This window comes from Lathyrus oleraceus, chromosome 2 (assembly GCF_024323335.1).
Source record: "Lathyrus oleraceus cultivar Zhongwan6 chromosome 2, CAAS_Psat_ZW6_1.0, whole genome shotgun sequence".
Classification (NCBI taxonomy): domain Eukaryota; kingdom Viridiplantae; phylum Streptophyta; class Magnoliopsida; order Fabales; family Fabaceae; genus Lathyrus; species Lathyrus oleraceus.
In genome coordinates, this window is record NC_066580.1 from 482,151,851 (window position 1) to 482,169,288 (window position 17,438).

The 17,438-nt window shown below is 35.8% G+C and overlaps 1 protein-coding gene across 1 annotated transcript; it reads right to left on the reverse strand.

The window, feature by feature from the left end:
* Nucleotides 1–10,132: 10,132 nt before the first annotated feature.
* LOC127123862 (uncharacterized mitochondrial protein AtMg00810-like) lies at nt 10,133–10,549 on the reverse strand. The gene has a single exon (XM_051054042.1). It carries the CDS (start codon nt 10,547–10,549, stop codon nt 10,133–10,135), a length of 417 nt encoding a protein of 138 aa, XP_050909999.1.
* Nucleotides 10,550–17,438: the final 6,889 nt, after the last annotated feature.

Below are 17,438 nucleotides of genomic sequence, written 5' to 3' on the forward strand. Positions count from 1 at the left end.
TGTGATAATTTCTTTTCTTGTTTGGGACAATCATTGGTCAGTACTCTAATGTGCTGTGTTGTGTGGGAGGGTGTACCTCGAAGCTGATCCACATAATAGATCAAATACGAAATAGGCAAATCTTTTTTAAATCCACGTCAAGGCTCATGATACTTGACAATTCAAAGGTTTGTTGGTGTTCTTTCTTTATAACATAAGATGGAGGGAAACAGATTACGGGGCGTTGTGTATGCACCAAGCAATGAGAGGAGTTATACAACTTTGTTTCCTTGATCTTCATACATCATTTGTTATAAAATAATCAAACATCACCGATGATAAAATGCAAATCATAATACAAATTATTAAAATGTTAGGATCAAAATACAAAGAAAAATATATCTGAGCTCCTGGTTTATCCTCCGCCTCTTTTACCGTAAGGTATATGTCATGTCTCGACTATCATGACATGTATAGTGGCAATGCCATTTGTGCTTTTCTTAAACCGTCATCTCTCTATTTCTGCTCTTCCAATGGCCATAGTACGTTGATAGATTGCAACACATCAACGACATGGTCCTCCTCAACCTGCTTTTCTAATATCCCTTGACGATCTGACATAGGTGGATCTCCGTCTGCATCCAAACTCATATAAGGATGTGACGCTTTATAAAATCATTTAAATAATACTGCACTCCATGGTCGAGGAGCTGTCACACGACTTACATTCGTTGGGACCAAATGATAATAGAATGCCTCAAATATCTGATCAAAATCTCTACGGAGAACAATTGAAGGAGAGACATAGATCGGCATCCATTGTCGCAGTCATGTGGTCTTTATACAACGTCTCCAACAACGAAAATATGGCATGACATTCTTTAGTGTCATCATCTCCTTTTGGGCATCATATGGGACAACTCCCAAATAAATCACCCAGGTTTACTATATTTGTAGTAGTTTAATAATTTACTCATGATTAGAAGAAGATGTAGTAGTAGTTTAATAATTTACTCATGATCAGAAGAAGATGTAGGAGGGATGACATATCATCACAAATAAAATAAAAAATAAATAAATAAATAAGGAAATGAAAAACTTATTAAATTATTAGAAAGCTTGAAAAATGAGAAATCTCAATTGAATGGAATGGAACAAAGGTTGAGTGGTGTCCTAAACTTGAATGCAATACAATAGAAGTAATGAGAAAGTTTGAATAATGATGGAAATGAAATTTGCTCACGAATTCTATTTTGAATTCTGAGAAATTTTCTTAAATGAAGAAGGAAGAAGAAATGTTTGTCATGAGTATATAAATTAGAAAATTTCGGAGATTTCTTAACATTATTTTAGTCTAATTCTAAAATATGAGTGTGATGCGATGAAGGGTTGGAATTCCAAATTTTAAATAAATTATTCCAAATTTTAGATATATTTTTAACCTTTACATTTTTTTATTTAGCGTATTGTTTGGAATTGTAGACGCGTTCTGAAAATAAAATCTAAAATTTAAGTGCATAGAGCAACATATATGAGGAAAAAACAATCTCCAAACAAAATCAAATTGTACCACATTCTTTTATAAAGACTGACCGGAATGAGGTCGGCTACAATACGGGTTAAAGAAAATAACAGCGCTGCAACATTATCAACGACGCACAATTATTTTGGGGCCTATATAGTACAAGATATATAATTCAACTTGTACATAATTGTTTTGGGGAAAACTCATTCTCTCTTATCCTCCATCTCATTTTTTCCTTGTCTCATAGCTCAGCAGGGTATTTTGTGTTGGTTTTTAATATTTCTTTCTTTGTATTCACCATTTTTCCAAATGTTAAATCTTGTAGTGATATTTACTCAACATATATTAAAACGAATTAAATCCAATGTCTTAAACAATTGTCTATATGTAATTATTTGTTTTCTTATTTAGGACATGCTTTGGTCCGTACTCGAATGTGTTGTGTGGCAGGGTGTACAGGGTGTACCCCTAAGCTCATCCACATAATAATATGGGATCTTCTTTTCATTCTTTTTTTTTCTTTCTCTCAAACCATTGTGAAAAGTCTATAGTATCTCTAGTGTATAAAGATACATCTTCGGACGCATCTATTTTAGCTATTTTTCATACTAAATTGAAGAGTCATCATTTTTACATAAAAATTTAATTCCGAGATGCATCTTCATATATAAAAAAAGTGTGTTTGAAGATACATATAGTAAACACCATTTATTCAAAAGTTAGTGGATGTTGAGATATATGTAATATAATCCAAGTTGTGTGTGACTCAAACCCAAAGTTAATTAGGATTTATGGTTTGTTACATTTATTACTTAGTAGTCAAGTCACTTATTTGTATATAAATAGATACTTTGTAATTCAGTTTTGTAACACAATTATAATTCAATAATACAATCATTAGTTCCTTATTCTCTCTCTCTCTCTCTCTCTCTCTCTCTCTCTCTCTCTCTCTCTCTCTCTCTCTCTCTCTCTCTCTCTCTCTACTCACTAAAAGTGTCTCATGCACTAACAAATTGGTAACTAGAGCTCCGATTAGGTTCTTGATTGTGTTTTCAAGAATCACACGTCGATGATTGTGTTTCCGAAATCGTGGATTGTTAATCAATCGCTGCAAAGATGAATGGTACTAATGGTTTTCCAAATTCTCTTCAAATTCTTGGCAACAAGAATTGGATCCGATGGAGAAAAGAGATGCAAACTCTATTTGGCTTTCATGAAACCCTATAAGTGGTTACTAATGGTGTCCATGGCTTGCTGAGAATGCAACTGATGCTCAGAGAGTCGCGAATAAGAAGGCAAAGAAGAAAAATTGCAAGGCTGCGTATTACATTCAATCGTGGTAGATTCGGCAAATTTCGATAAGATCTCTCATATTGAATCAGCAAAGGAGGCATGTGATATTCTTGTCAAGTACTATGAAGGAGGTGAGAAGGCCAAAGTTGTCAAGTTGCAGACTTTGCGATGACAGTATGAATTACTGCATATGAGAGGAGATGAAAAGGTTATAGGCTATGTGTCGAAGGTGCATAATCTCGTCCATCTCATGAAGGATTGTGGTGAAATCCTAACTGATAAGATGATAGTTGAGAAAGTAATGTGTATGTTGACCTCTCACTTTGATCACATTATCCTAGCTATTCAAGAATCCAACAATCTTGAAATCATAAAATTGGAAGATTCGATACAAGCACTGCTTGCTCGTTGGAGGCGCAAGAGATTACAATTGTCAAAAGGAAAGGGGTTCAAGATTCGATACAAGTACTGCAGACTTAGGCATGGAAGAAGCGTGACGGCTCTAGCAAATTCAAAGGCAAATGAGATAAAACTCAGAGCAAGAAGTCTTTGTCGAACCCTCAAAAGCATAAGGTCGATGATAGGGCTTCTGAATTCTCGAAAAGAGAAGAAGGAAACTCCTATCAGAAAGAAAAAGAGAAAAAAAGGTGTGTTATGCTATAACTGTGAAAAGTGGGGTCACTTGGCCAAGAATTATTGGTATAATAAAGCCAAGGGAGCGAGAAAAGCAAGGAAGAAGAAGCAAACCTTGCACGTCAAGATTCAGGTGATTATGAAGATATGGTGGTTATGGTTGTATTTGCATATGACTATATCGACTATAAGATCTGGTTCATCGACTCAGGTTGCTCAAATCACATGACTAGTCGAAAAATGTGGTTAGCATATTTCGACTCGTCGAAGAAGAGCAGGGTCAAACTTGCTGATAATAGCTCGTTGCATGCAAAAGGCACTGGCGATATAGGTTTTCAAAGGAGCAATGGAGGAAAAGCTATGATCAAAGATGTACTCTATGTACCTAGAATGAAGTGCAATCTGCTAAGTGTTGGACAACTGGTCGAAAAAGGTTTCTCAGTGATTATGAAAGATGGAGCCTTGGAACTGTTTAACGCTCAAAATAATTTGGTCTTGAAATCTCCTTTGTCAAAGAATAGGAAATTCAAGACCATAATCAGTTTGAATGAAGTACAATGTCTAAAAACTGTTGTCGACCACAAGCCTAGTTGAATGTGGCATTTGAGGTTTGGACATTTGAAGTTTCGATCACTCAATCAACTGATTACTCAAGATATGGTAATTGGTATACCAAGTCTTGAGATGCCCGACAAACTTTGTGAAGGTTGCTTAGTCGAAAAGAAATCCAGAAAGTATTTCATTTCGACTATGCCAGTGAGATCCTCTTGCATACTCTAAGTTGTATATTTAGATGTATGTGGCCCTTTTAAGAAGCATACCATTTGTGGAAATAGGTATTTTGTTTCATTTTTCGATGATTTTAGTCGAAAGCTGTGGATCTATGTGATCAAGCAAAAATGAAAAGTATTCAAAATCTTTAAGAGATTCAAAATGCTTGTCGAAAACAATAGTGAGAAGAAGATCAAAGTTCTACAAACAGACAAAAGTGGAGAATGCACATCCAAGATGTTTGAAGAGTTTTGTGCAGAACATGGTGTCGATCATGAGATAACTGCTCCTTACACTCCTCAATATAATGGAATTGTAGAAAGAAGAAACATGACCATGTTGGATATGGCGAGATGTATGCTAAAGCAGAAGAATCTGCCAAAATCCTTATGTGGTGAAGCAATCACCACCATTGTCTATGTTCTAAACAGGTGCCCTACCAATAAGTTGAAGAACAAGGTTCCTGAAGAAGTTTGGGGTGGCAAACGACCATCAATGAGTCATTTGAAGGTGTTTGGTTCTATTTGTTATAATCATGCTTCTAATGCTAGAAGAAGGAAGCTTGATGATAAAAGTGAACCTATGATTCTTGTAGGATATCATAAAATTGGTGCATACTGGATGTTCAATCCAATTAATCAGAAGATCGTGATGAGTCGAGATATTGTGATTGATGATAATTCTTCTTGGGATTGTAATTCTAATGATGCAATTGACAAGCCATTGATGAGTTATGATTTCGAAAAAGCAAGTAATGATGTCGAAGTTGAAGATATTGTCAATGTTCTAGTTAAAGCAATTACTGACATTCCCGACATAGTCAAAGTCGGAGAGGGTATGGCTAGCATAAGCCAGAGACCCTAAAGAACTAAAGTTCGTCCAGCAAGAATTCAAGATTACGAAGTGACTAGTGATGATGAAGTCACACCAGATGGAGAATTAGTTCATTTTGCTTTACTTTAAGGTGTTGAACCAATCAACTATAACATGAATTTAAAGAATATGAAGTGGAAGTATGATATTGTCGAAGAGTTACAAGTAATAAAAAGAACAAACACATGAGATCGAGTCAAATTATCGGCACATATAAAAGCTATCAAAGTGAAGTGGGTGTTTAAGCTGGAGCACAATGTTGATGGGTCGATAGCAAGACATAAGGTGAGATTGCTAGCTCGAGAATTTCTTCAGAGAGTAAGACTCGACTACTCTAAAGTATATGCACATGTCGCAAGATTGGAGACTGTCATATTGGTTGTAGCCATGACATATAAGCAAGGTTGGTCGATATTTCACTTAGATGTGAGATCAACATTTTTGAATGGTCCTTTAGAAGAATAAGTCTATGTCACACAACCTCCTAGGTTTGTGATACATGAGGAAGCAAGGAAAATGTATAAGTTGCACAAAGCGCTTGATGGCCTCAAGCAGTCACCTAGGGTATGAAACAAGAAGATCGACTCATACTTAGTCGAATTGGGATTCATCAAATACAGGTCTGAGTATGGTGTCTATGCACAGGTTGTGGCACAAGATATAACAATCATCTACTTATATGTTGATCATTTACTGGTAACTAGAAATAGACTGGAGAACTTATCGAAGTTCAAAGAGCTGATGAAAAAGGAATTTGAAATGTCGGATCTGGAAAACTTGTCTTATTTCCTAGGCATGGAATTTAAAATGTCGAAGTAAGGTATGGTGCCACATCAAATAAAGTATGTCAAAAAGATATTCAATAGATTCAGGATGGATGATTTGACTTCTGCATCTTCGCATGTAGAACTAAATTTAAAGTTGAAGAGACATGGAGAGAAATACAAAGTCGATGTAACTTTGTCGAAACAAATTGTCGAATCTCTGATATGTGTGTGCAACAGTCGACATGATATAGGTTTCTCAGTCGCATTAGTGAATATATACATGATTGAACCAATGGTGTCATATATGAAGGTTGCAAGAAGAATCCTGAGATACTTAAAAGGATCCATAAACTATGGAGTTCTATTTCAATAAGACTCTGAAAGCAAATATGATATGGTTAGTTTCTATTTAGATACTAATTGGTGTAAAGATAAGGAATATCGAAGAAGCACAACTGGTTTTTTTTTCAAGTATTTGGTGCCCCAATCTCACGGTTCTCGAGAAAGTAACATGTGGTGGCTTTGTCATCGTGTGAGGCTGAATATATAGTAGGACCCTATATTGCATGTCAAGCAATCTGGATCAGATATCTACTTGAAGAGATTGAGGTCGAAGTGAAGAAACCTCTTGTGTTGCAAATCGACAACAAGTCATCCATAAATCTTGCGAAGAATCCAATTTTGCATGGAAGGAGTAAGCACATTAAGGCGATATTTCATTTCCTTAAGAAGAAGGTTAATCGAGGTTAACTTGAAGTGAGAGATTGCTCAAGTGAAGCATAGTTGGCCGAAATTTTCCCCAAAGGATTGAAGATCGACAGATTCCTGAATTTGAGAAGAAATCATGAATAGTTCAGATCGACTATAATTAGCGTTTGTTCGCCAACTTTGATTATAGGGGGGTATGTTGAGATATATGTAATATAATCCAAGTTGTGTGTGGCCCAGGCCCAAAGTTAATTAGGGTTTAGGATTTGTTATATTTGTTACTTAGTAGTCAAGTCACTTAGTTGTATATAAATAGATACTTTATAAATCAGTTTTGTAACACAATTATAATTTAATAATATAATCCTTATTTCCTTATTCTCTCTCTCTCTCTCTCTCTCTCTCTCTCTCTTTCTCTCTCTCCCCCCTCTTATTAAAAGTGTCTCACACGCTAACAATGGATGGTCTGGAGATGCATCTTTGGACACTTTTCTTTAATATCTCGCACTAGACCCTTCCCTCTTTCTCCTTCTTCATTTTTCTCAAAAGTTCTCAAAAAAATTCATTTGAGCTTTGCAACGATTATACCTCTGCATCCACTCAATCAAGCTTATACTATTGGAGCTCTCTCGAGCATCTCATAACATCCAATTGCTCCTTCTCATCTATCAATTTCTTTTGGTAAGTTTTTCAAATTTTCTTATCTTTTTATGTTTTGATTTTTATTTAGTTTTTTAGGATACATTAGTTGTTTTAGATATATTAGGTAATAGTGTAAACAAAGTTGATAGGCTATCAAAACATGCATTGAGTTTTTTTTTGCCAGAAATCACGTATCTGCCATGGTTGAGACAATCACAGGTTTGTCCGGAGATGCATCTCCGAATTTGCTCTACATTATTTTTGGAGATGCATCTCCGGATTTGACTCAGGCAAAAAATTGGGTTATTTTGTGGGATTTGTGATTTTCTTCAGACATGTTGCTTATATATGTCTATGTTTATAACGTAATTGCAATGACCGAAGACAATATTGAACGAATTAGGCTTAGACATGAGTCTCAAACCGTGTCGATACGACGTGAGGGGGTTGCAGTGAGGACCACGAGGCCACGGGTTACTGATAACTCGTTTGGTGTTGCATCTACTTTGCAAGCCCGAACGTCTAGTTCTCATAGCCGACTCTCTCAAGCATCTCAAGCATATGATGCAGAAGAACCTGAGGATCCTAAAGCCCCTATTGACCCTGAAGTCCAGAAGGAAGACGACCAGGATGCTCCATTACAGAGTTATCCAGAAGGGTCATATGACACCTCATTTCTTTATGATTATGTATAACATATTATTAGGCATGTCTATAATTGATAGGTATATTTCTTTTATTTTGTAATGCAATACATATATTGTCAACTAATTAATTAAATAAAAAATAAAGTACAAGAACTTTAAAATTAATTAAATTTCCAAATATATTTTTAGTTATTCTAAACAAAATATGTGAATATAATAATCTTGTAGAGCGATTCATGCATTCATAATGCTCTTGGGCCTATACATACTTATCTGGAGAAAAATGACAATGCCAATAACATGTAAGTGCAATTATCACCGAAGAACCTAATATTATCATTATTAATAGGATGATTGTTGAAAAGTCACACAAAATAAAGATTTAGGAGAGGAAATTTTAGAAGAGTTGGTCTAGAAATAGGTTGAGATGAACTTTCTTATAAATACATGTGTCCTAGAATGTAATGTAATGTAACCATCAGTTATATGAATGTAATTTATAGAAAAAATTACACTAGTGGTCTTTTAAGTTATTTTTGGGGTAACAAGTTGGTTCTTTTAGTTTTTTTTGTAATAATTTGATCCTTTAAGTTACCAAATACGTGCACCGTTATCCTTTTTTAACAGAGTGCAAATGCTAATTATGAATGAAATTATTTTGATTGGTATGAAAATGATGAAGTGTAACAAGAAATACAACAATCACATATTTCTAAATGTTTAAAATGTGAGAAAAAGGATGTATAAATCATTCTAAAGGACTAAGTTATTACATAAAAAACTTAAAGAATCAACCTGCTATAGAAAAAACTTAAAGGATCTCTGGTGTAATTTTACCTAATTTATATGAGAATATTTACTGAGTATATGTTACTATAGAAATATCTTTATCATAAGCACTTACATGCTATAAGCACTTTAAATACGCTAACTATTCAAATAAAGTCTAAGTAGTGAATAAGATAGTTTACCTTTTCAAGTTCAAAAAGATATCTGATGGATAGGTGAACATGTTAATATCTGAATAACTTTAAATAACCGATTATCCGAATACCACACATATATGAATTTACTATTCTCAAAACAAATATGATTATTTGAGTGTCTTATCTTGCAACGAGCATGTCGCTTAAAGTCGTATGCGTTAATACTATGAAGAAATGCAATAGTAGAGACAACAAGTTGTCTTCAAAAAGACTCTCCTCTAGATATACAACTAGCGTTAAAATATTGTGTTTTAAACTCACTGTCTCAATTGTGCAGGGAATTTTGATACATGCATTGGCAGATGTATCACACAAAACAAGTTTTCTATCTGGTCCACAAATTGCCTTCAATGTTGTTGGCGTCTACATAACTAGTATTTTTTGCACTCAATGCTAAGAGACAGCTCGACATGTTGCGGAGAGAAGATGAGTTGCTATTGAAAAAACATCATTATGGCTCATAATATATTAAGTGATGCATACGATAAAATTGGATGTGTGTGTGTGTGTGTGTGTGTGAGAGAGAGAGAGAGAGAGAGTATGTAACTAACTTTTACTCTCAAATTAGAAATGGTTACAATGAAATTTTGTAACAAACTGAACTTGAGTTAAGTATTTATATCATCAGACCCACTAAATGAAACTCAAATTAAACCTAAATGTAACTTGAATATGAATTTGGATTACACTTCAACATTATCCTTTAATCCATATTCAAGACTAAAATCAACAAAACCAATTTCTTCCTTCAAATGGATAAAGTGTTCAGTTTTGATAGCTTTAGTCAACACATCTACATGTTGCTTCTGAGTGCTATAGTGACAACTTCAAGCACTCCATTCTGAACATGATTGCGTAGAAAATGGAACTTTGTGTCAATGTCGTTTCTCCTCTCATGCAACACTGGGTTCTTTGCAAGAATTGTAGCTTATTTGTTTTCAACTATCAACTTCACAAGTTTGCTCACCTTAATCTTCAGATCCTGCAATAATTTTATAATCCAAATAGCTTGACAAGCTGACAATGCACCTTTAATGTACTCAGCTTCATAGGTTGACAATGCAACCATTGGTTTCCTCTTTGAGCACCAAGAAATGGGACCTCCCAGCTACTTGAAGAAATATTCAGAAGTACTTCTTCTGTCAACTCTGTCTCCACACCAATCAGAGTCTAAATAGCATATCAGCTCTGAATCAAATTTAGCACCTAAAGGGAACAAAACTCCATACCTCATAGTCCCCTTAATATACCTTAGTATTCGGACAATAGCTTGGTAATGTGACCACTTTGGTTTCTTCATAAACCTACTCACATTCCAACTGCATAACAGATGTCAAGTATGGTGTTACAGAGATATCTCAATGAGCCCATTAACTGCTTAAAATTTATAGCATCTACGTCATCATCCTCAACATCATAATCCAACTTGTGATTTGTTTCAACAGGTGTGATTGTAGAATTATAGTTTATTATCTCAAATCTCTTGAGAAGCTCAAGTTCATACTTCAGTTGATGCAAAATTATACCCTTATGGTGCAAAATCTCCATCCTTGGAAAATATATCATATTTCCTAGATCAGTCATCTCAAACTCATTCATCGGCACCTTCTTGAACTTGACAATCTCATTTGAACAATTTCCTATTAACAATATGTCATCAACATAGAGACACACCATAATCATATTGCTATCAGATGTATGTTGAACATAAATACCATACTCCATCTCACATTTTCTGAATCCTTGAAGCTTAAAAAATGAATCAAATTTTCAGATTCCAACCTTTAGGAGCTTGTTTTAGTCCATACAAGGCTTTATGCAACTTGTACACCATCTCTTTCTGATTCTTTTTCACAAACCCAAGAGGTTGTAACACATAAACTTCCTCTTGTAAATGACCGTTCAGAAAATTTCTATTAGACGCTATAACAACAAAATACATCAGAGGAAAATTTCTATTAGACGCTATAACAATCACCAATCTGATTGTTTCATGCCTAGCTGTAGGAGCAATCACCTCAAAGTAATCTAATCCAGATTTCTGTAGAAATCCTCTAGCTACCAACCTTGCTTTATATTTTCCAATTGATCAATCTAGCTTCAGTTTCAACTTGTAAACCCATCTCACACTGATGTATTTATTGTTCTTTGGAAGCTCAATGAACTTCCAAGTCTTGTTTCTTTCTATAACCTCGAGTTCTTCTTTCGTGGCCTTCAGCCACACTTTCTTCTTAAGAGCTTCTTCAGTACTAACTGGTTCAAAGTCTACCAATATGGCACACTGAATGACTTCCCCTTCAGAGTCTATCTCAGTATCTTGCAACATGTCAAACTCTATAAATCCTCTTGTTATTTGTCTGATTCTTTGTGGCCTCTAAACTTGTTAGGGGTGCAATTGGCTCTATCTAAGGATCTTATGATTCTTTTCGAGTTTTTCCTCTTGTTAGGGCCGAAGGTTAAGTCTAGGGACGTTCTCCATGATTTGGCATACAATTGTGTGAACTATTTGGTTAATACCTAATGATAAGTTCTTATATGGTTCGTCATAAACATGAAAGAAGTGGTGGATAAAACTGTTTTTTCTTGATGTTAGCTATGTAGTCATTCATATGTGAATCATCTCGCTTTCTATATTTGGATTTAGAATCCTATCGCATGACATAACCAATAGAAGATCAAATGGTATGGCCTTCTTTAGAGATGTTAAATGGTTTATGGTGTTGCTACAGTTCTCTTGGTTTGTCGATGGTGGGCCTGACGTTCTGAGATCTAGCTAGGTTTTTGTTGGGTGGAGCTTCGCTGTGTGTATCTCTTGGTTTTTGTTCTTGTTGGTGATTGGTTGAGTTTTTACTCGCTCTTTGTTTTTGGGTATTTTTTTTTGTGCTTTTGTCGCTTTTCTCTGTTTTTAATTTTTCTCGGTACTTCTTGTGCTAGTTTAACATTTTTTATATATATTTGTGGTTGAGCTTCTTCCCTCATTTTCTTATATATATATATATATATATATATATATATATATATATATATATATATATATATATATATATATATATATATATATATATATATATATATATATATATATATATATATATATTAAGAGTCCCACATCGGACAATATATGGTCTGAACATGAGTTTATAAGTGGGGACAACCCTCACTCTACCAACCGGTTTTATAGGGTTAAGTTAAGCCCAACCACACTTCTTAACATGGTATCAGAACCTGAGCGTGAGAGGGGGTGTTAAGAGTCCCACATCGGATAATATATGGTCCCCACTTATAAACTCATGTTCAGACCATATATATATATATATATATATATATATATATATATATATATATATATATATATATATATATATATATATATATATATATATATATATATATATATATATATATATATATATTGCCATTAAAAAAACTCATTAAAATGACCAATGTATTGTTTTTTTTATAGCCTTTTTCCCCTACATAAATGAGTATTCTCCTCATTTCAATATACACCCGTTTTTCTAACATAAACTCTTTTATCATTTCTTTCTCTCATTCTCTTATAGAACTTATTTTTCATTAAAGTTGATTTATTGTCAAGAGAGTGAAAAAATTCTTCTGGAAGTTGTTGTAAGAGTGTTTGTAGCGGTGTATTCGTCGCTATATGATTTATTGATTAAACCATAAGCAAAGTATACAATGAATCGAGTCGCCACCGCACTTTTATTTATCCTAAGGACTGGTTAAAAAGCGAACAAAAACCTAAGAAGTTTTACACGTAGAAAACTAATGAAAAAGATCAGAGAATCTGGGTAAGGGGTAAATTACGCAATGGGAAGGTGTTAGGCACCCATCACGTCCTAGGTACTCCTAGGGAGCCCTTTTCACACTTGTTGTATAAAAATGTTTATTTGTTTTTGACATATTGTGCAAACATGAATGGGATGATGAGAAAAGAATATACAAGTTAGTTATTTTTGTGTTTGAACGGATGAACCCGTTGCCTACGTACCTTCCATCAAAGGTAAGGATCAAAACGTCGTAGTTCGGCTAAAAGATTTCCAAAAACTAGTGAGTTCATTTTAAAACACAAGCATTAAGGCTTTTCATTACCAATGGGAGAAAACTCAACCAACATCAACAATCCACCATGCGAGGATGGCTTCAACATACTAGTGAGGGGTTAACCCTATAATAAGTATGGAAGACTTACAATCAACTCACTAAGGATAAGGTAAGATTTACATCAACCACTATGGTAATTAAAACCTAAGGCTAATGTATGAAAACATATTAACAATGGACAAAGCCAAAACAATTGAATGGGTGAAGTTAATTGATTATGATTATTCACAAAATATGGTCAAGGTATGATTAAGATTGATTCAAAGAAGTGTTATGAAAAGTGAAGTTTGAAAAGTCAAGGACTTAAGGTCCAAGTTTCTAATTTGAAAAGACATGAAGATGTTTGCACAACAAGTCAAAGTTTTTGAAAGCAAAGTGTGAAAAGGTTTAGGACAAAGAGGGTATGGATGGTGGAATGTAAAACTTCTTAAAAAGGTTCACCTCTTGAGATCATATAGAAGATGATTCAAGTGTGTCCTTAGGAATAGGCAACAAAGCAAAGCAAAATAAAGGCAAGGTGATACCGGATGCCATCAATGGTCTTATACCAATCTCACAAACAAAAGCGGATATCGGATACCAATAAATGGGTTTACACCAATATCCTAAAACAAAACAATGATACCGGAAGCCAATAAATGGTCTTACTCCAATCTCACAAAGCAAAAGCGGATATCGGATACCAATAAATGGGTTTACACCAATCTCCTAAAGTAAAGCAAAACTTGGATGTCAGATGCCAATCTATCTGGACTTATACCAACCTCCAAAGGATGATCATAGGAGTACAAATGCCAACAACATAGACTTATAATTGTATCCTCACATACAACAAACAAACAAGCATTTAAGCAATGGACATGAGTGACCAAGTGAGATGGTCTTACACTCTATCCCTTCCACATCATAGGAACAATGGCCAATTAATGGACTTATAGTTGTCCTCAATGGGTAAACCAAACAAACCACAAGATATGCAATGATGATCATGCAATAATGAACAATCAATGATGATAAGTGCACAAAGGCAAGCAAGCAAATATGTACCAATGCAACAAGCAATCAATCAAACAAAGTCATTTAGCACCCAATATAACTGAAATTCTAGTTATCAGACTTTGGATGTCACACTGGTTGTTATGACATCCAATTCTGCACAGACAGGGATTATGCAGAGCTTAACAGTAAGTGCAGTAAATAACACAAGTAATTGTTCACCCAGTTCAGTCCAACATGACCTACATCTGGGGGCTACCAAGCCAGGGAGGAAATCCACTATTAGTAGTATCAATTCAAAGCTAAACTCACCCGTTTACAACTTATCACTTAATCCCTACCCAATGCAATTTCAATCTTAATCTAAGATCAGAGTTCCTACTCACTCCCCCTCAATCACCTCAGTGATATTAAAAACACTTTGAAGTCACACTTCAAAAACAACTCTTGGTTATGCTTCACAGCTTAAACCAAGATACACAGCACTCACGCTTAAAAGCTTCGAGTGACACAACACTTACAACTCAATGAACACCCTATGCCAAAGCAATCATCTACTTGATAATGACTTGGCTTACAAGATACGTCTAATTCTAGACTCACAAAAATACAGCAGTGAAGTAAGATGGACACACTAAATCTTCACGCCTCAAAATCCCTGAAACTGAATGGAGGAATGCCTTCCTTTTTATATTGCAGCACCTGGGCTTTTGCACCTGTATTTTCCTGAATTTTAGGTCACATAAGTTCCCACAAATTCAATATTTAGGTTGCTAACAAATAGGCTATTTGTTAGGTTCATTGAATGTAGCTTGGTTGTTGATTTCCTGGATTTTCTCTAAGCTGTTGACTTCCTAAAGAATAGCCTGAGAAAGCTGTAACAGAAAACTGAACAACCTACAAGTTAGCATATGCTGTCAGGAATGAATGTCACGACATTCAGCTTGACATCAAGGTCCATATGCTGAGTCTTTTTTCCAGAAAACAGACTGTACAAATCTGCTGACCTGTACATGATCAAAATGACCATACTACAGTACCAGCTTACATTAGTAAATGTCAAAGTGTCCAACTTAACATTTACACAGTTGGCCTTAAGTTAGTTCTGTTATTCTCTTGAATAACAAACTAAGTAAAATGCTGAAGTATAGCAGAACACCACTCTGCCCAATCTTCAGTAGCTGCTGTCAATGATGAATGTCACAACATCCAGTTTGACATTCAGTCAGTAGGCCTTATGCCAGGTCTGGTTCTTCCTTGATAACCAGACTGCAAGTGAATACTAAGTTCTAACAGAACTCCTGATGTTTTATTCCTTAGTATCTGTTGACAGGTATGAATGTCACAACGTCCAGTTTGTCATTCAATAAATCCTGTGTTAGCTAGTCCTGCAGTAACTACAAAGTAGTCACATATGCATGTCATGACATCAGTCAAGACATTAGTGTTTTACCATATAATGCAGCCAATTAAACACCTACAAACTCCCCCTTTGGCAAATTTTTGGCTAAAACACTTTGATCCCCATAACAGAGTTCATAGCAGCGGAAACACTCACCTAGCAGGAAATAATACTAGCTAAAAACACTCAGAGTGGCAGCACACTCACACACATGGAAGTTAAATAAAAACTTCACTTAGCAGCACACACATATTAGAAGTTGCACCTAAACTTCAATATCTGCTGCAGGGGGGAATCTTCAGATCTGTCATGAGAGTCTGTTGTAGAGACTTACTCTGTTTGTCAGGGATGGATGGTTTATTACTCCCCCTTTTTGTCACAAATGTTGCCAAAGCCAACAACATTGTCAGAGCACAATGACAGAGTCCCAGACTTGGTTTTACTTCACAGTTTCAACCAAGTTAACATCCACTTGATCTTGCTTCACAGCTTCGATCAAGTGATCACCCACTTTTGCTTAACAGTAGGTACCACCATATCAGATGCCATGATTTTGTTTCTGACATCCAGAACCACTCCTGCATGAACAGCATCCTTGAACTCCTGCAGGTACAGTGACCTTCTCTCTGTAGGGTGTCTCCTTACCTTCTTGTATCCACCCTTGTTGCAAGCAGCATAGCTATGATCTGTTGACCAATCATAGCCTAGTACAAATTGTTCAATAGGCAGAGGTATCAAACAATTTATCCCAAACATCAGTGGTTGCTATAAGGTCTCAGAGAGACATATTCCCAGTTTGCTCCTTAAGTTTTCAAACTGAGTAGCATCCAGAGCCTTTGTAAATATGTCATCCAGTTAAAGATCCGTGGCTACATGTTCCAAAGTGATCACCTTGTCTTCCACCAGATCTCTGATGAAGTGGTGCCTAATGTCAATATGTTTGGTCCTGCTGTGTTGGATGGGATTCTTGGAGATGTTGATGGCACTGAGATTATCACAGAACAATGTCATGACATTTTGAGTGACATTGTACTCAGTGAGCATTTGTTTCATCCACACCAATTGGGAGCAGCTGCTTCCAGCAGCTATGTATTCAGCCTCTGCAGTGGACAGAGAGACACAGTTCTGCTTCTTGCTGAACCATGATATGAGGTTTTCTCCTAAGAAGAAACATCCACCTGATGTGCTTTTTCTGTCATCAGCACTTCCAGCCCAATCAGCATCACAGTACCCAGTTAGGACAGGCTCAGACCCATGTGAGTACAGCATCCCATAGTCACATGTCCCATTGATGTACTTGAGAATCCTTTTGACTTGATTCAAGTGACTCACCTTGGGCTCTGCTTGGTATCTGGCACACACTCCAACTGCATAAGAGATATCAGGTCTACTAGCAGTTAGATACAGCAGACTACCTATCATGCTCCTGTACAGGCATTGATCCATACTAGGCCCTCCATCATCTTTGGTTAACTTCAGATGAGTAGGAGCTGGAGTCCTCTTGTGCCTGGCATGGTCCATACCAAACTTCTTAACTATGTTCTTGGCATACTTGCTTTGGGAGAGAAACATAGAGTCCTCCATTTGGTTTACTTGCATTCCAAGGAAATAGGTCAGTTCTCCCACTAGACTCATTTCAAACTCAGACTGCATCTGGTGAACAAATTTGTTAACCATTTGTTCTGACATTCCACCAAAGACTATATCATCAACATAAATTTGAGCTATCATGATTTTGCCTTCATCATCCTTCACAAACAAGGTTTTATCTATGCCCCCCTTTCTGTATCCATTTGAGGTCAGAAATTCGGTTAACCTGTCATACCAAGCTCTGGGTGCTTGCTTCAACCCATACAAAGCTTTCTTCAACTTGTATACATGCTCAGGTTGGTTAGGATCACAGAACCCTTTGGGTTGTTCCACATAGACTTCTTCATTCAGGTAGCCATTCAAGAATGCACTCTTCACATCCATTTGGAATAGCTTGAACTTTAGGATGCATGCTACCCCCACAGCAATCTGATGGACTCAAGTCTAGCCACAGGAGCAAATGTCTCATCAAAGTCTACTCCTTCAACTTGAGTGTATCCTTGA